Source organism: Zootoca vivipara, chromosome 12 (genome assembly GCF_963506605.1).
Source record: "Zootoca vivipara chromosome 12, rZooViv1.1, whole genome shotgun sequence".
Classification (NCBI taxonomy): domain Eukaryota; kingdom Metazoa; phylum Chordata; class Lepidosauria; order Squamata; family Lacertidae; genus Zootoca; species Zootoca vivipara.
The window spans coordinates 56,652,189-56,670,837 of NC_083287.1; the positions used below are offsets into that span (position 1 = coordinate 56,652,189).

At 47.8% G+C, this 18,649-nt stretch overlaps 1 protein-coding gene and 1 non-coding gene across 2 annotated transcripts in view; both read left to right on the forward strand.

The window, feature by feature from the left end:
- Nucleotides 1-711: 711 nt before the first annotated feature.
- Nucleotides 712-849, forward strand: LOC118092410 (small nucleolar RNA SNORA9). The gene has a single exon (XR_004693522.2). It is a non-coding gene; the product is annotated as a small nucleolar RNA SNORA9 (small nucleolar RNA).
- A 4,068-nt stretch (nt 850-4,917) lies between these two features.
- Nucleotides 4,918-18,649, forward strand: part of MYO1G (myosin IG) — an 89,079-nt gene continuing 75,347 nt past the window's right edge. Inside the window, exons 1-6 of the mRNA XM_060281037.1 lie at nt 4,918-5,270; nt 9,965-10,173; nt 10,879-10,972; nt 12,399-12,564; nt 13,659-13,712; nt 14,486-14,581. Of these exons, the coding sequence (XP_060137020.1) occupies nt 5,176-5,270; nt 9,965-10,173; nt 10,879-10,972; nt 12,399-12,564; nt 13,659-13,712; nt 14,486-14,581 (714 nt within the window). The 5' untranslated portion in view covers nt 4,918-5,175. The remainder of the gene's footprint in view (nt 5,271-9,964; nt 10,174-10,878; nt 10,973-12,398; nt 12,565-13,658; nt 13,713-14,485; nt 14,582-18,649) is intronic.

The following is an 18,649-nucleotide window of genomic DNA, read 5'->3' on the forward strand; positions in this document are numbered from 1 at the left end:
AGGGGCTTTCCAATGGCAGGTTGCGCTGGTCTGGCTTCAACTGTCCTGTCTCCTGAGATGGCACAAGAATTCCCAGTTAAAGCTCGAAGCTTCTGCATCTGTATAACAAGGCCCTTCCAGATATGGTCATACCTGCCAAGTTCCTCTCTGAAAAATAAGGGACCGGACCGGAATTAGCATACCGGAAGTAGCGCGGCGGCCATTTTGGAACTGGGCGGAGCATGCTCAGAAGCGACTTTTGATGCTGCTGTGCCCAGTTCCAAAATGGCTGCCGCACCAGAAGTCGCGCGGCAGCCATTTTGGAACTGGGCAGAGCAGCATCGAAAGTCGCTTCTGAGCATGCTCCGCCCAGTTCCAAAATGGCCGCGGCGCCAGAATAAACCGGGGGGGGGGGACTTAAAAAATCCGTTTTTTCGGCTGGGGACAGCTGGAAAAACGGGGGTTTCCCGGGGAAAACGGGAGACTTGGCAGCTATGGATATGGTTGCACTACATATCCCAGCATCCCTGAGCAGTGGCCATGTCATCTGGGGGCTGATGGGGAGTTTGTCGTCTGGGGGCTGATGGGAGTTTGGCAGCATCTGAAGGACCTTTGGTTCTTCGCCCCTAGCCTAAGGGAGATGGAGATTCTTCATGTCGAAGAATACTGACCTAACAGCAGCTCTTGGGACAGAGGTTGAGTGTCTGTCTTCGCCCTCTCATTCTTTTCTTCCCGCAAGCCTTCCAGCGTGGCTGGGTCGTGCCCGTGACCCTGATCATTCCTGTAGAGCTTGCAAGAGCAAATCTGTGGCGTTTGAGGCCTCCCTCTGCTCTTGTCTGCGGGGTGAGGTTATAGAAATCTCAGACAAGTGTTTCCCAGGAGAATCGGGTGCCGAAGGAGCAACTGCTGCAGTTAGAACAGGGCAAGCTGAGGGCACTCGAGGCTTTTTAAGCCATCTTGCAGCCTTAAGGGGTCTCGTCGGCCGCAGGGCTGTCTAGTCTGGAAATGAAAATGAGTTAATACACCTCTCTTTAAAAAAAGCAGACTAGCAAAATCCTTTTTGCTTTGAACTGGTACTTTTGTCGGACGAGAGAATCTTTCTTTAGTTGCTGTCGTGAGTGCATTTTTTTGAACCGAGTGGAATTTGTTTCTGAGTAGGGGGTGCGTCTGCTTAGACCGGGGGTCAGCAACCTTTTTCAGCTGTGGGCCAGTCCACTGTTCCTCAGACCATATGGTGGGCACCGGACTATTACAGTGGTGCCTCGCTTAACGAATGCCCTGCTTAACGAAATTTCCGCTTAACGAAAGGATTTTTCGAGCGGAGCTTGCCTCACTAGACGAATGCATTTTACGAAAAATTTGTCTAGCGAATCGCGGTTTCCCATAGGAATGCATTGAAATTCAATTAATGCGTTCCTAAGGGCAAAAAAATTTCAAAAAAAATTCAATGCATTCCTATGGGATTTGCTAGATGAATTTTTCGCTATAAGAAAAGACCCGTGGAACGAATTAATTTCGTCTAGCAAGGCACCACTGTGTTTTGAAAAAAAATATGAACAAATTCCTATGCCCCACAAATAACCCATTTTAAATAAAAGCACACATTCTACTCATGTAAAAACATGCGGATTCCTGGACCGTCCGTGGGCCGGATTGAGAAGGCAATTGGGCCGCATCCGGCTCCTGGGCCTTAGGTTGCCTACCCCTGGCTCGGACCTTTTGTTCGATTTGGAGAGTCTTGGGTCGACAGTCGTTTCTGAGGGGTGGCGAAAGCGAGGACTCCTGGGAGCGAAATTGCACAGCTAGGCATCTCTAGATATTTCAGCGCTGCTGTGCAGATTTTAAAGCTCTTGCCTGTTCTGTGTTCCAGATCCCTCGAGGAGGAGGAGGTGCGCAGCAGCAGAGCCGTGCAGCTGCTAGGATAAGTGACCCATCCCTGCTCAACGACTGCTGCCGCCTTAATATCTGAGCCCAACCAGCTGGCCGTTGCCTTTAACCCGTGGGTGTGGCGTGCTTTTCCCCGGTTCACCAGCCCTCCCACCCCGTTCTGAGTCATTGCTGGGTGACGAAATCTGGGCAGGATGTCAAGCCTGAAAGAGGAAGTCTCTGGTCGTAGCGCAAGATTCTTTTAATAAATAAGCAAATACAGTAAATCATGCAGCCTTTTGTTCTCTTGGGGTTAGGTGTTGGGCTTTTTTCCTCTACTCCGAAAAGGAAGTCCTTTTGCAAAGGGCGTCTGGGCTGAGCCCTGGGCAATGGGGTGCGGGCAGGTAATCGAGCATCTTACTAAGCTGCTTCCTGGGCGTGTGGTTTGCTTGCCTCCCCACTTCCTCTATTCCAAGGAAGAAGGAAGCTCTCACTCACCCTGAAAAACATTTGCCATTTTCCCCCTACCTGTTTTATCTACTGGACTAGTTAGCTGCAAAGTGGGAAAGTGTAGTTGTTTAGAACAGCGGTGGCCACCTCCCAAGAGACTCTGATCTACTCACAGAGTTAAAAACTGGGAGTGATCTACCCCCTTTTGGGGGGTTCAGGTCAAAGCTGTTGAGTTTTTTTTAAGGAAGGGAAGCCCTGTTTTTTTGGGTTTAGGTCAAACTTGTTGAGCTTTTAGGAGGGAGGGAGGCCCATTTTTGTTTAGGGCTTCAGGTCATAGTTCAGCTTTTTTTAGGGAGGAGGAAAATTTTGGGTGAGCTTTTTTTAGGGGTGCCAGTGATCTAGCACTGATCTACTACAGACATCCAGTGATCTACTGGTAGATCACAATCTACCTGTTGGACGTGCCTGGTTTAGAAGCTGGAGGGCTAAGCTGATGGATCGGGGAAAGCGGCAAGAATAAAATTCAGGACACATAAAACAGTAGGTTTTTTTATGAAGCCCATAGTTAAACTGTGGAACTCACTCCCACAGTGAGTGTGGGGCTCCTGGGCTGGGGAATTTTAGGATCATGGGCACATTTTGCCAGGTTATGGGTTCCTCATCGCCCTCTTGTTAATTGGGGCTCCCTTTCCAAGCTGTTCAGACATGCAAAATCGGATTATGACATTTATTGCACCACTTCTTCAGACTCTGCAAAATTCACTTGTAGCAAATGAGCATATTATAGCTGTATATTTATTTACAGTGGTACCTCGACTTACGAATGACTTGACGTACGAATGTTTCGAGTTACGAAGAGAATTCAGTCTCCCCCCCATTGGCTTCTACTTAACGATTTTTTTCGACTTACGAAGGTCCGTTTGGAACGGATTAAATTCGTAAGTCGAGGGACCACTGTACTTACATCCCACCTTTCTCCCAGGCTCAAGGTGGCTTAAACAAACTAAAAAGACACAGGAAAAAATGCACAAAGCTAAAAACAAAATGCAGTAGTTAATAAGTAAATTCTATAGAATTAAAACAATCTGGGAACGAATTATGAAAATGCAAAGAGTAGGAGCTACCCAGCACTATTAAAGCCCTTTCTTTCACATAGGCTTGTTGGAATAAAACAGTCCTCATCTGCTGGTGGAAGGAAAATGAGGAGGCAGCCACGAGAGGCATTTCCAGAATTTAGGAGTAGCCTAGCAAGGGAGTGTCTGCTGCCAACACCATCCCCGCCCAATAATTGGCTGCAGTTCTTTGAGGTAGCCCCACATAGACCACTTTACAGTAATCCAAATTGTAGTAATCCTACTGGTTTCTCCTACAGAAACCAGTAGGAGAACACTTCAATCTCCCAGGAGATTCTATACAAGATCTCAAAGCAGCTGTTTTATTACAGAGAAATTTCAGGAGCAGACTGGAAAGAGAAGTTGCTGAATTGGAACTCATTACCAAGCTTAAAACCATGGAGCCACCTGGGATGAATAAGAGACATCGGATTCTTATCTCATTATGCATGATCAAGCTTTCTTTAGCGCAGCAGCCGTTAACAGCCATCCACAGGTTTACCACTCCCATCAGCCCATCAGCCATTCCCACCCACCCCCACCACCCTCTGTATATACATAAGGGTCTGACACTTCTGTTTCCAGTGTATCTGAAGAAGTGTGCATGCACACGAAAGCTCATACCAAAATAAAAACTTAGTTGGTCTTTAAGGTGCTACTGAAAGAATTTTTTTATTTTGCTCCAAATTGGATGTAACTTAAGGCATATAGCAGGGGTCAGCAAACTTTCAGCAGGGGGCCGGTCCACTGTCCCTCAGACCTTGTGGGGGGCCGGGCTATTTTTTTGGGGGGGGGAATGAACAAATTCCTATGCCCCACAAATAACCCAGAGATGCATTTTAAATAAAAGGACACATTCTACTCGTGTATAAACAGGCTGATTCCCGGACTGTCCGTGGGCTGGATTTACGTAGAAGCCGATTGGGCTGGATCTGGCCCCCTTAGTTTGCCTACCCATGGTTTAGGCTGTCCAATCCAGGCAGAAGGGAGGAAATTACACCACTAGCCACATGCCAGCGCTGAATGTCGGGGTGGTCGAGCAAGTGCTGCAAAATTGAGCTGTGCAGGGTGCAAGCATCTCTTTCAGAATGACCAAAGCAAGGAGAGGCTGTGTCTTCTAGGTTCCTGCTAGGACACCGTCCCTAAAAGTCTCTTAATTGCTCCATCACCTGCCTGGTTCAAAATGGAGAAAAGACAACAGAAATGGCACAAGCGATTGGAGGAAATGCTCTGCCGGTGGGGTGGGGTGGGGGGAGATGGGGAGGAAAATTGGGTTTTTAGGATAAGTTGGGGTGGGAATAAGAAATGTCCCTATTTTCATCAGAGGGAACTTGGAGGACATGTAAATGTGTGACTGTTCCATTTCAGAACTTGCTGGCCATTTTTGTCCACCATATTGCAAGAGAGGGGTGGAATAACTTGCCTCTCTTTCTCCACACAGTGTCCCTGGGTTATAAACCTCTGGTAAACCTCTCCTTAGTCATCATTTGTGTGAGTTTGGTCTATGGGTTGCAAGGGCGCAATTTCTTTTTTCATGCACGATGACACCCGAGCGAGCGGAAACGCAAGCGTCTCAAACGTCCCAGCTAACCACAGGGCCCCACCCTCGCCTCTCTGAAGGAACCTCTGGGCAGGAAGCTCTCCCCACCAGCCATCGGCGACTTGAGTCATTTGCTTTCGGTCTGCCAGTGGTGGGACCCAGCAGCGGCCCCACAGAGTCTCTGTCTCTCTCTCTCTCCCCATCTCTGCACCCTTCACACAGCGGGTCATGGCTGAGCAAGAAAGCCTGGAGTTCGGCAAGGCCGATTTTGTCCTCCTAGACCAGGTCACCATGGAAGACTTCCTGGAAAACCTGAAGCTGAGGTAACTACTTGGAAGTCCCGAGGATTGCGAAAGATGGCGGGGCCGGGGGCAGTTGTGTGGGATCTGTGGGACTCACTGCCTCAGGATGTGGCTAGGGAGGGTCACGGGCAGAGACTGAAGATGAGATGCAGGAAGAGATTGGACCTAGATCAGGTCCAAGGCTAGCTTCCCATTTCCCAGAGTGGCCAACCGCAAGCCACAGCCATTTAGCTGCGACGACTGCATTGCCGGGGGGGTCAGATTAGATGACCATTGCTGTCCCTCCCAGCTCCATAATAATAATTTTTTTTTTTGTACCTAGCCACTCTGGGCGGCTTCCAACAAAGATTTAAAATACATTAAAATGCCACACATTTAAAACTTCCCTGAACTTCAGGGAATTTAGATGTCTTCTAAATGTCAGGTAGTTATTTATTTATCTCTTTGACATCTGATGGGAGGGCATTCCACAGGGTGGGTGCCACTACCGAGAAGGCCCTCTCCCTGGTTCCCTGTAGCTTTGCTTCTCGCAGCAAGGGAACCGCCAGAAGGCCCTCGCCGCTGGATCTCAGTGTCTGGGCTGAACGATGGGGGTGGAGACGCTCCTTCAGGTCTACAGGGCCGAGGCCGTTTAGGGCTTTCAAGGTCAGCACCAACACTTTGAATTGTGCTCGGAAACGTACTGGGAGCCAATGTAGGTCTTTCAAGACTGGTGTTATATGGTCTCGGTGACCGCTCCCAGTCACCAGTCTAGCTGCCGCATTCTGGATTAGATGTAGTTTCTGGGTCACCTTCAAAGGTAGCCCCACGTAGTCCAAGCGAGAGATAACTAGAGCATGCACCACTCTGGCGAGACAGTCCGCGAGCAGGTAGGGTCTCAGCCTGCGTACCAGATGGAGCTGATAGACAGCTGCCCTGGATACAGAATTAACCTGCGCCTCCATGGACAGCAGTGAGTCCAAAATGACTCCCAGGCTGCACACCTCCCAGACAGCTCGATGATTGCCCGGTCTGTGTTCCCACAGCTGACGGGTAATGTTTTCTTGAATACTCCCATCTTTCCTGCAATGAGCTCAGCACGTGCTACAAGGTTCTACCAACCTCCCCGCATTTTATCTTCAGCACAACTCGGTGAGGTAGGCCTGGCAGAGAGGCGATGACTGTCCCCGAGGCCAGCCACTGAACTTCAAGCAGGGATTTGAACCCTGGTTCAGATTTAGTGCCGTATCGCCTCTGAATCTAAATATGATTTCCATATAGCCACCGTTGCTACCAGCCCCTGACAGGACAGCCCACACATTTGTCTCATGTCCTTTTCAAGTCACCTGACCCGGTGGCTGTTGCCACATCTTGTGGCAGCGAGTTCCAAAGGTTAATGGCTCCTTTCGGGAGCCCAAGAAGGAATGCCCGCTACACACACACAGGTAGAGGAGGTGGCTCAGGGAGACTTCAGGTTCCCAAACGAAACTGGCAAAACAAAGTGAGGCAGAAATACAAAGAAACTGGGCAGGAACCTAAGAGGTTTGGACGCAGACAGACCCTCCCCGTCATGTGTGATGTTGCTGAGCAGCTTGTGCAAATGAGGACTCAAAACAGTTTGCTGCTTCTCTCCTTCCCTGGCTAGGAGACAGAAGGAACAATGAATGAAAAGGCAGAGGAAGATTGGAGGGTTGTGGGTGGAAGCAAAGGCTTGCGATTGGGAATTTGAGACTGTTTGACAAAGTGAGTAGCCGGGGTGGCTTAAGGGTTTGTGTGAAGGTTCCCAGCATTTTCATGGCAATCGGAGACTGTGTTCTCAGCATCCTTACCAAACTGCAACTCTCATAATTCTTTAGGGGAAGCCAAGACGATTTAAAGTGGCCTTAGCCACTGGGCTTCCACCAACAGATATAAAACCATAAGAAAACATTAAACATAAAAAAACTTCCCTATACAGGGTTGTCTTCAGATGTCTTCTGAAGGTTGTATACTTCCTTATCTCCTTGGCTCGGGGGGGGGGGGTTCGCATAACCATTCAACACGTCTCCAATGAAAATAGGGACATCCTAAGGAAAAGTGGGACATTCCCGGGTAAAATCAGAAGCCGGGACAGCTTCTGTAAATCTGGGACTGTCCCTGGAAAATAGGGACCCTTGGAGGGTATTGCAGTTGGAGGCCGCAAAGCTTCTGAATACACGTTTCTGGAAATTGCGTGACGGGCGAGTTCTCTTGCATTCAAATGCTGCTTGCGAGTTTCCCATGATATCTGGTTGGCCACTGTGAGAATGGGACTAGATGGGGGCATTTGCCTGATCCCGCCGATTCTCCTTATGTTCTTATGTCCTTATTTTCTTGCTGCCTGGCTCACACAACTGTGGGATACACATGTTGGCCACATTAGCCCATCTGAGCCTGGCTGTCGCAGCTTGTGTCCTTGTTTTTATTTCACAACGGTTGCGTACGCCGGAGAAGGGCCGTCGCTGTGAGGCAGAGCATCAGCCTTGCCTTGCAAGGGGGCGGCTGAGGCGAGGAGGGCTCTGCCCATCTTCCGTCCTCCAACCTGGCCTCTGTGGTTAGTCCCTCTTCCTCATCTCGGTTTGACGCACCCTGGGAGTTTCCTGCCAGCCGCCCTTCTTCCTCTGTTTACAGGAAGGTGCTTGTTTCTCAACTACAGAGCAGACTCTCGCCCTTGACAGATATGGGAGAAGACTTTTGTTTCTGTAGCCCCTGCAGGTAGCTAGTGTCCAGGGGTGCCCAGCGGGCAGAGACCGGGCAAAGGGACTCTTTGTAGGTGACAGCCTATTGGGGGCGGACAGAGGAAAGGCAGAGATGGGCCACTTCCAGGCTGTCACTCTTTGGCAGGTGAGATTCAGTCGCATTCTTGCAAATTCAGTTTGCAGAATTATAGTCGGTTTGGCACTCTGTGGGGGCATGCCAAGTGCCGGATTTACGTATAAGCTAACCAAACTATAGCTTAGTTGGTCTCTAAGGTGCTACTGGACAAATTTTTTTATTGTTTTGTAACATGCTGTAAATTTTATATCCATATTCCACAAACCTTCCCATGCTTCCATGTCTATTGTTGTGGCAAAAAGTTGTTGTTGTTTAGTCGCGTCCGACTCTTCGTGACCCCATGGACCATAGCATGCCAGGCACTCCTGTCTCGCACTGCCTCCCGCAGTTTGGTCAAACTCATGTTCGTAGCTTCGAGAACACTGTCCAACCATCTTGTCCTCTGTCGTCCCCTTCTCCTAGTGCCCTCAATCTTTCCCAACATCAAGGTCTTTTCCAAGGATTCTTCTCTTCTCATGAGGTGGCCAAAGTATTGGAGCCTCAGCTTCACGATCTGTCCTTCCAGTGAGCACTCAGGGCTGATTTCCTTCAGAATGGATAGGTTTGATCTTCTTGCAGTCCATGGGACTCTCAAGAGTCTCCTCCAGCACCATAATTCAAAAGCATCAATTCTTCGGCGATCAGCCTTCTTTATGGTCCAGCTCTCACTTCCATACATCACTACTGGGAAAACCATAGCTTTACCTATACGGACCTTTGTAGGCAAGGTGATGTCTCTGCTCTTTAAGATGCTGTCTAGGTTTGTCATTGCTTTTCTCCCAAGAAGCAGGCGTCTTTTAATTTTGTGACTGCTGTCACCATCTGCAGTGATCAAGGAGCCCAAGAAAGTAAAATCTATCATTGCCTCCATTTCTTCCCCTTCTATTTGCCAGGAGGTGATGGGACCAGTGGCCATGATCTTGGTTTTTTTGATGTTGAGCTTCAGACCATATTTTGCGCTCTCCTCTTTCACCCTCATTAAAAGGTTCTTTAATTCCTCCTCACTTTCTGCCATCAAGGTTGTGTCATCTGCATATCTGAGGTTGTTGATATTTCTTCCGGCAATCTTAATTCCGGTTTGGGATTCATCTAGTCCAGCCTTTCCATGTCTATAGTATGACCAATATCTCCTCCTCCTCGTCTTCGTCTTCTTCTTCTTTGGCAATTCCTCGTAGCCAAGTAAGATTGTCTTCCATAAACACAGTTTTAACTGAGTCCGTAAGTGACTGTGGAGGCCAATTCTGGATCCACACGTCCTTCCACAGTGGAGACATTGGTTTCCGGGTGGGAGTTGACTACGGTGTGGATTTGCCAAGCGTGCCTTCCTCTTGGCACGTTTCTCCCTTGCGTCCTGAGTTCAAGTGTCTTCAGAGCCCATGACACCTTTGGTAAATGCTGTTCTCCAATTGGAGCGCTCGCAGGCAAGTGTTTCCCAGCTCTCGGTGTTTATAATACATTTTTTAAAGATTTGCCTTGAGAGAGTCTTTGAACCTCTTTTGTTGACCACCGGCATTGCGCTTTCCATTTTTAAGTTCGGAATAGAGTAGTTGCTTGCTTTGGAAGACGATCATTAGGCATCCACACAACATGACCAGACCAACGAAGTTGATGTTGAAGAATCATTGCTTCGATACTGGTGATCTTTGCTTCTTCCAGTACACTGATATTAGTTCGCCTGCTTTCCCAAGTGATGTGTAAATTTTTTCAGAGACACTGTTCCTTACGATATGCTTGTGAAACATGGACCACTTATAAATGCCATTTTCAACTCCTCGATGGGCCTTTAAACCTCTTTTGTTGACCACCAGCATTACGCTTTCCATTTTTAAGTTGGGAAGTGAGTAGTTGCTTTGGAAGATGATAAGCTGGCATGCCCTCCTAACTGCTCCTTTGGCCTCTCCAAGGTTCGAGAAAGGGAGGATCTACACATACATAGGCGAGGTGGTGGTCTCCGTGAACCCCTACAAGCAAACGGAGCTTTACGGGAAAGATGTGATTGAGCAGTATCGTGGCCGGGAGCTCTACGAGAGGCCGCCCCACCTCTTCGCAGTGGCTGACGCAGCTTACAAGGCCATGAAGCGCCGTGCGAAGGACACCTGCATTGTCATCTCAGGTACGGCAGGGGAGAGGGCTCTTGGCGCTCGAATCCTGTTTGTGGGTTCCCCCGTATAAACTGTTATAAGAAAAAACTGCTCCTCTTCCCTTATGGGGTACCCAAGAGCCCGTATAGAGTCCTTATGTACCGGTAGGTTCTCTATCGGTAGGGGAAAATAATAGAGGCCAACCAGAGAATATTGAGAAGCAAAGCAGCTTGTAAGCCTGATCTTTATTAAACTGTTGCAACAGGGTGCTCCCCTCCCAGGCAGGAGAAAGGAGGAGGACCCAGAACAAAGGGGTGCCTGCCCTTATATAGATTTTTGAAATTGCCACCCTGTCACAGGTCACAGGCTCGCCCTATTCATACTCAAATGCGCCCTTAAGGCAGGATTTGTCAACACAGAGACAATGGAGAGGCTTTTCCCATTTCCATCCAAACTGCAGAGGAATATTTGAGGTCACTGAAAGAGTCAGAATGGCTTCAGGACTGTCTTCCTGTACTGTTTCAGATGCGTGGTTTATATATTCAAATATGTGTTTGCCTCGTACATTTATGAATAATTATTTTATATCTTAGGGAGACCTTACAGTTCTCATAACAATAACAAAATCATCACATCGCCACCCCGCAGTTTGAAGTGGGACCTGTCCTTCTCCCTATTGGTGGAGGAAGCATCTCCCAGCCCCACACCTTTCCTCAACGTCTTGTTTTTCTTTATAGGAGAAAGCGGCGCTGGGAAGACAGAGGCAAGCAAGTACATCATGCAGTATATTGCGGCCATCACAAACCCCACCCAGAGGGCAGAGGTGGAAAGGTGAGCGACTTGGTGTGTGCTCTTCCTGAAATTGTAGTCGAGGGTGGGTTGCATAGCTGCCAAGTCTCCTGTATTCCCCGGGAAACCCCCGTTTTCCCAGCTGTTCCCAGCTGAAAAAACGGATATTTTTGTTTTTCCCCGGTTTATTCTGGCACGGCGGCCATTTTGGAACTGGGCGGAGCATGCTCAGAAGCGACTTTTGATGCTGCTCTGCCCAGTTCCAAAATGGCTGCAGTGCGACTTCTGGCGCAGAGGCCATTTTGGAACTGGGCAGAGCAGCACCAAAAGTCGCTTCTGAGCATGCTCCGCCCAGTTCCAAAATGGCGGCAGCACAACTTCCGCTCTGCTACTTCCGGTCCGATCATAGCTGCCAAGTTTTCCCTTTTCTCACGAGGAAGCCTATTCAGCATAAGGGGAAATCCCTTAAAAAAAGGGATAACTTGGCAGCTATGGGTCCGATCCCTTATTTTTCAGGCAGGAACTTGGCAGGTATGGTGGGTTGGGTTTTTTTGGCTACTAGCCATAGCAACAACTCATAACACCTGGAAGCAGTCTATCCCCAAGTACCTGGTGTTAGTTAGCTATCACCATCCTGCTCTGTGTACCAGTGCCCCCTACCCTATATAAAAAAGCATTCTTCAGAGCTATGGTTTACACAGCCTGCTAAGGAATGTAGTAAAGGTAAAGGTAAAGGTAAAGGGACCCCTGACCATTAGGTCCAGTCGTGACCGACTCTGGGGTTGCGCACTCATCTTGCATTATTGGCCGAGGGAGCCGGCGTACAGCTTCCAGGGTCATGTAGCCAGCATGACAAAGCCGCTTCTGGCAAACCAGAGCAGCACATGGAAACGCCGTTTACCTTCCCGCTGTAGCGTTTCCTATTTATCTACTTGCACTTTGACATGCTTTCGAACTGCTAGGTTGGCAGGAGCTGGGACCAAGCAACGGGAGCTCACCCCGTCACAGGGATTCGAACCGCCGACCTTCTGATCGGCAAGCCCTAGGCTCTGTGGTTTAACCCACAGCGCCACCCACATGGGGACGTAGTAACAAATGCAAAACAGGAACAATTAATTGCACATTGATAGTTAAACTGTGGAACTCCCTTCCGCAGCAGGCAATGACGACCACCACAAGCGGAGAAATTCATGGTGGAGGGAAAGGCTATTGATGGCTGTGTCAATTTGCATTTCTTAGTGCAGAAAGTATTGATCTGATGTGTAGAGATCTTTCCTATTCTAAGTAATTCAAGAGGGTTCTGGAAGCTTCTCTGTGTGAAAGAAGCAAGCAGAAGGTTCCTGATGTTTGGGTTATCCCTTCAGACAAGCCGAGTACAGCTGGCGTAAACTGGTTCTATTATCTCTTGGAGCCCAGCCCAGCTCTGACTCTTCCCTCTCTGTCTTCCTTCCTCTCTGCTTTCCTGCAGGGTGAAGAACGTCCTGCTAAAGTCCAACTGCGTCCTGGAAGCTTTTGGCAATGCCAAAACCAACCGCAACGACAACTCCAGCCGGTTTGGCAAATACATGGACATCAATTTTGACTTCAAAGGGGACCCCACGGGGGGCCACATCAACAATTACCTCCTGGAGAAGGTACTGGGTGTGGGTGCAGGTGGGGTGGCCCAACTGAACCATAGTGTTTTAAGGGGGGGAAACTGCTCCTTTTCCCTTATGGGGTACCCAAGAGCCCGTATAGAGTCCTTAAGTGGGTTCCCTATGGGTAGGAGAAAATAACAGAGGCCAATCGGAGTATATTGAGAAGCAAAGCGGCTAGTAAGCCTGATCTTTATTAAAGGAACTGTTGCAACAGGGTCCCCACTCAGCACACGCAGGAGGGAGGAGAACCCTGAAGAATGGTACGCAAGCCGCGAGCCCTTATATGGACTTTTGAAACTGCCCACTCTGTAGCCAGAGACCACCCCCCAAAAAAACATCATACCTACATCACAGGAGGAGGCGGTCTCCAGCAGAAATCCTGCTTGCCAGGATACCTGATAATGGTCACTGATGGCATTACCTGGGCAGCCTGGCCATTCTTTTGTGATGGTAAATACTTTAATTCCTGAATCCAGGAATTACCCTATTCATACACAAATATGTCCTTAAGACAGGTAAGCAAAAGACCATGGAGAGGCTTTTCCCATTTCCTTCCTCCTTGCAGAGATTTGAGGTCAATTTGGGAGAGTCAAAATGATTTGGGAGAGTCAAAATATATTCAGGATTGCTCTCCTGTACTATTTCAGACACATGGTTTATATACTTATGTATGCGTTTGCCTTGTACATTTATGATGTTTATTTGGGACCTTAGAATTCTTATAACAATAGAATCACAGAATTGTGGCGTTTGAAGGGACCCCGAGGGTCATCTAGTTCAACCCCCCTGCAATGCAGAAATCTCAACTGAGCATGCGCGCCCATGATTCCTGGCGTCTGCGCAGATGCGTTTTTTGGCGCCGCGAAAGCGAGTCCCCACGCTGCGCCGCGCCAGATTAGCACAGTGTGCGGGGACTCGCCAAGCGGGCGGCTCGGTTCAGGGGCAGCTTGGAGGGGCGGTAAAATGACCCCCGTGGGCTGCTTGTGGCCCATGGGCCTTAGGTTGCCGACCCCTGAATTAAACTTAAGCATATTGGTTATACAAAGCTGGTTATCCCACAGTTCACCCTGGGTCTTCTTTTCCCTTTGCAGTCTCGCATCCTCAAACAGCAGCCGGGCGAGAGGAATTTCCACACCTTCTACCAGGTGAGCCAACCTCGAGAAGAGGGCCCAACCTTTCCTCTTCCTGCTGGGATTTCTCCTCATTCCTGATCTGCTTCTCGGTACTCAGATTGTGCCTGAACCTCTGTTTGTTGACGTCCTCCCTTATCCCCCAAGATCTCAAAGCGCCGTTCGCCATATCAGCTATATATTTTGGAAAGTGGATTTCCGTCCATTTTTCCCCTAAAGGTTTGGAAGCCTCTTGAGATATCGTTGCCAAACTTGACTCGAGGGTTCCCAAAGGTGAAGGCTGTGGTTTTCATCAATGTTTGACCGCCATTTTGAATGAAGAGGTCACTTTGGCATGGCTTTGCCTGTTTTTTGTTTTGTTTTTATAATAATTTTTATTAGTTTTAAAATAAGAACAACAAAAAACAGAACCACATAGAATACAACAACAATAAAGAGAAGAAAAGAACAAGAGCCAGCCCTGCCAGGAGGCCAACAGTAGATGGCGCCAGAGGCAACAACAGACAGCGCCAACTCTTTCCAGCTCTGTCCTTTTCCAGCCATCATGAGGTCTAGTAACTTGCTGGCTTTTGAAGAAACAACAGAGCAAATGCAGAGCTCTAGTGTACTATCGCATTTAGCATTTCAGGCCACAATTTTATGTTGCTCCCTTGCGTGCATGCCTCCTTCCTTCTGCATGTCGCATTTTTGTCCAACGGCACAACTTTCAGAATCTGGCTGCTCAGACTTGGGTTCGGAAGCTGCTGCGCTGGGCTGCTTACGAGAGAGTTCTTGTTCCTTTCTTGCAGTTGCTGCTTGGAGCCTCGGACGTTTTGCTGGAGTCCCTCCACCTCAGCAGGAATCCGGCAGCCTACAGGTTTACCAGAGAGGGTGCCAACAACCACGTAAGTTTCCCAGGGGTTTCATCCCCCCCCACCAAGAAAAAAAAACACCTTTTAAAAACGCTTCAGACCAATTCCAGCTTTCCCCAGGCTAGTCAATCTACGGCAGGTATCTTGGAGCCTTATGCCAAATCCAGCTCAGAGTTCGGGGGAAAGTGTTTTTATTTGATTTTACAGCTGTAAATTTATAACAAAACCAAATACAGTACATATAAAGAGATTTCTCTGAATCTCGAGACTCCCCCCCCCATCTCTTCCATGGGTCCCAGGGTCAACTTTTTCAACTGCATATTATTTCATAATCTATATTTTATATCTATCCATATTGTCCATAGTATTTGTTACACTACAAACGAGATTAAAATCCTGCTAATGTTTCCATCTGCTTACAGTGGTCTCCTTGTAATTTTTTCCCATTCTTTCTTGAAGTTTTTGTCTTCTTGGTCCCTGAGCTTTCCGGTCAGTTTTGCCATTTCGATGTAGTCTAACAGCTTAGCTTGCCATTCCTTTCTGGTCGAGGCTCTCTCTTCTTTCCATCTTTGGGCTAATAGCATCTGTGCTGCTGTTGTCACATACATGGAGAGTCTTTTCTGTTCCTTTGGGATGTCGGTACCTACAATTCCTAATAAAAAGGCTTCTGGTGTTTTTTTTTACATAATTTATTTTAAACATTTTTTTCAGTTCATTGTATATCATTTCCCAGAAAGCCTTTATTACCTTACATGACCACCACATATGATACATAGCTGCCAAGTAACCCGTTTTCCCCGGGAAACCCCCGTTTTTACTTACCTTTTCCCGGTGGTCCCCCATATCACTTCGTCTCCCGTTTTTTCTCCGTTATTTTTTCCTGCCGGCGGCCATTTTTTTCTTTCTGATTTGCCCTTCTATGGGCACCGAAAATGGCCGTCGCCTGCTTCAAAAGTCGCATCTACGCATGCCCGGAAGTGCATAGACGCGACTTCCGGTGTCGGCGGTGGCCATTTTTGGTGCCCATAGATGGGCGGAGCGACACCGGAAGTTGCGTCAACGTACTTCCTGACATGCGTAGAAGCGACTTTCGAAGCCGGTGGCAGCCATTTTTTGTGCCCATAGAAGGGCAAAGCGACACCGGAAGTTACGTCAACGCAACTTCCGGTGTCACACGGCTTCCGGTCCCGGATTCTGCAGTCCGGGACTTGGAAGGTAAGATATGATAAAAGGTACCTTCTTTTTCTTTACATTTCCAGCAGGTATTTGTACCATATATTCCGGCGTATAGGACGACTGGGCGTATAAGACGACCCCCAACTTTTCCAGTTAAAATATAAAGTTTGGGATTTACTCGCCGTATAAGAAATACGACCCGGCGTATAAGACGACCCCCAACTTTTGAGAATATTTTCCTGGGTTAAAAAGTAGTCTTATACTTGTTTTATACATTGTTGCTAGCTTACTAACAAAGGAGTCAAATACCACTGACAAATCATTCATATAATTTTCTTTCTGCGTGCAACACGCCGTAAATTTCAAATCTGTTTTCCGCAACCTTTCCCAATCTGTTATTTATTATGACTTTCCCAATCTGCAGTCTGAATATTATATCCCAAATCCCTTGCCCAGTGTGTCATTGCAGATTTAAGCTGTTCATCTAGCTCAATGTTGCCTACACTGACTGGCAGCCACTCTCCAGAGTTTCAGGTCTCCCAGCCCTGGCTAGAGATGGCAGGGATTGAAGCTTAGACCTTCTACATGCAAAGCAGCTGCTCTACCACTGAGCTAAGGCCCTTCCCCAGCTTAAAGAGGGAGAATCCTACCATAGAGGTTGAAAGGGGCACCAACGGTCATCTAGCCCAACCCCAAATGCAGGAATCACAGAAGGCTGGGCCAGATGGGCCTTCTGCCTGATCCTTTCTGCCAGGATACCTCATAATGGCCACTGATTTTCATTACCTGGGCAGCCTGGCCATTTTTTTGTGATGATTAATACTTTAGTTCAGGGGTCAGCAAACTTTTTCAGCAGGGGGCCGGTCCACTGTCCCTCAGACCTTGTGTGGGGCCAGACTATATTTTGAAAAAAAATATGAACGAATTCCTATGCCCCACAAATAACCCAGAGATGCATTTTAAATAAAAGGACACATTCTACTCATGTAAAAACATGTTGATTCCCGGAAGGTGATTGGGCCGCATCCGGCCCCCGGGCCTTAGTTTGGGGAACCCCTGCTTTAGTTCCTGAGTCCAGGTCACAGGCTCACCCTATTCATCCAGAAATACGCCCTTAAGACAGGATTTGCAAGCAAAAAAACAATGGGAAGGGTTTCCCCATTTGCCTCCTTTACCGCAGAGGAATATTTGAGGTCATTGGAAGAGTCAAAATAGTGTCAGGATTGCTCTCCCATATACTATTTCAGACACATGGTTCATGTATTTAGATACGTTTGCATTTATGAATATTTATTCTATATTTGTCTTTGTCTTTGTCCATGGAGTTTTCTTGGCAGGGATACTGGAGTGGCTTGCCAGTTCCTTCTCCAGGTGGATCACGTTCAGTCAAAACTCTCCACTATGACCTGTCCATCTTGGGTGGCCCTGCATGGCATAGCTCATAGCTTCTCTGAGTTATTCAACCCAGAGAACAGCATCCTAGACAGCATCTTAAAAAGCAGAGACATCACCTTGCCTACAAAGGTCCGTATAGTTAAAGCTATGGTTTTCCCAGTAGTGATGTATGGAAGTGAGAGCTGGACCATAAAGGCGGCTGATCGCCGAAGAATTGATGCTTTTGAATTATGGTGCTGGAGGAGACTCTTGAGCGTCCCATGGACTGCAAGAAGATCAAACCTCTCCATTCTGAAGGAAATCAACCCTGAATGCTCACTGGAAGGACAGATCCTGAATCTGAGGCTCCAATACTTTGGCCACATCATGAGAAGAGAAGACTCCGTGGAAAAGAGCCTGATGTTGGGAAAGATTGAGGGCACAAGGAGAAGGGGGCGACAGAGGACGAGATGGTTGGACAGTGTTCTCGAAGCTACCAACATGAGTTTGACCAAACTGCGGGAGGCAGTGGAAGACAGGAGTGCCTGGCGTGCTCTGGTCCATGGTGGTCCACGAAGAGTCGGACACGACTAAACGACTAAACAACAACAATTTTATATTTGAGACCTTAAAATTCCTAGAACATCTGGAGGAATGGTTGCTATCAGCATTTGGGTTTATTTGCAGATCTGGGCGGGAAGTGCAGCTTCACCCATAAAGGGCGCATTGCAGGGGGTCGCCAACGTTTTTAGGCCTGTGGGAACATTCAGATTTTTGAATGAGTGCCACTGGCACCGTCGTTTCTGGTAATTTCTTGCCCCTCCTTTCTAAAGACGGCACTCTCCAGAAAAGAGGAAATTAGAAAGCACACAACACACCCCAAGTTTCATATCCCCCAAATATCAAATCAATGTTTTGGGGTTGTTAACTTCCCTTACCCTGGGATCCAAGGTATGCTTTTAATTTTAGGATTGAAGTACAGTATTGCGTTTTTCTTGTTGAATGGGGTGGCAGGATTTGTGCTAGTCACTGCAAGAGCAGAGACCCCAAACCGCCACTGGGAGGCACTGATCTTTCATTTCCCACTGAAAGCTTCCCATTCCCAGCTTGCCTTGGCGGCAATAAATGCAATGTTTTTTTTCTGGGGGTACGCATACCCCTAAGCATTTTGTGAATCTAAGTTTGGCCTCATTGAGGGGCATTATTTCAATAGGAGTACCCCTGAGCATATTTTTTTTTTAAAAAAAGAAAAAAGCACTGAATAAATGGAAATTTACAAGGCAAAACTGAAAGATTTCATCTAGCTCTGTGGTTCCCCAAAGCTTTTTTGGGCTGCCGCCCCTTTGGTGCCACAAATTCACCCCAGTGCCCACTATCCTACCCTATAAAATGCATTCTTCAGAATACCTGTCTGCACAAGCAAGATGGAGGCAACAACATTCAAAGCAAGAGCAATGAGTTGCACATTTATCCAAAATCCAATCCGTTCACGTTTAAGTCATTCAACAAAATTGATGAACTGGATCCAGGGATGCTAACGTTTCGAAGCCT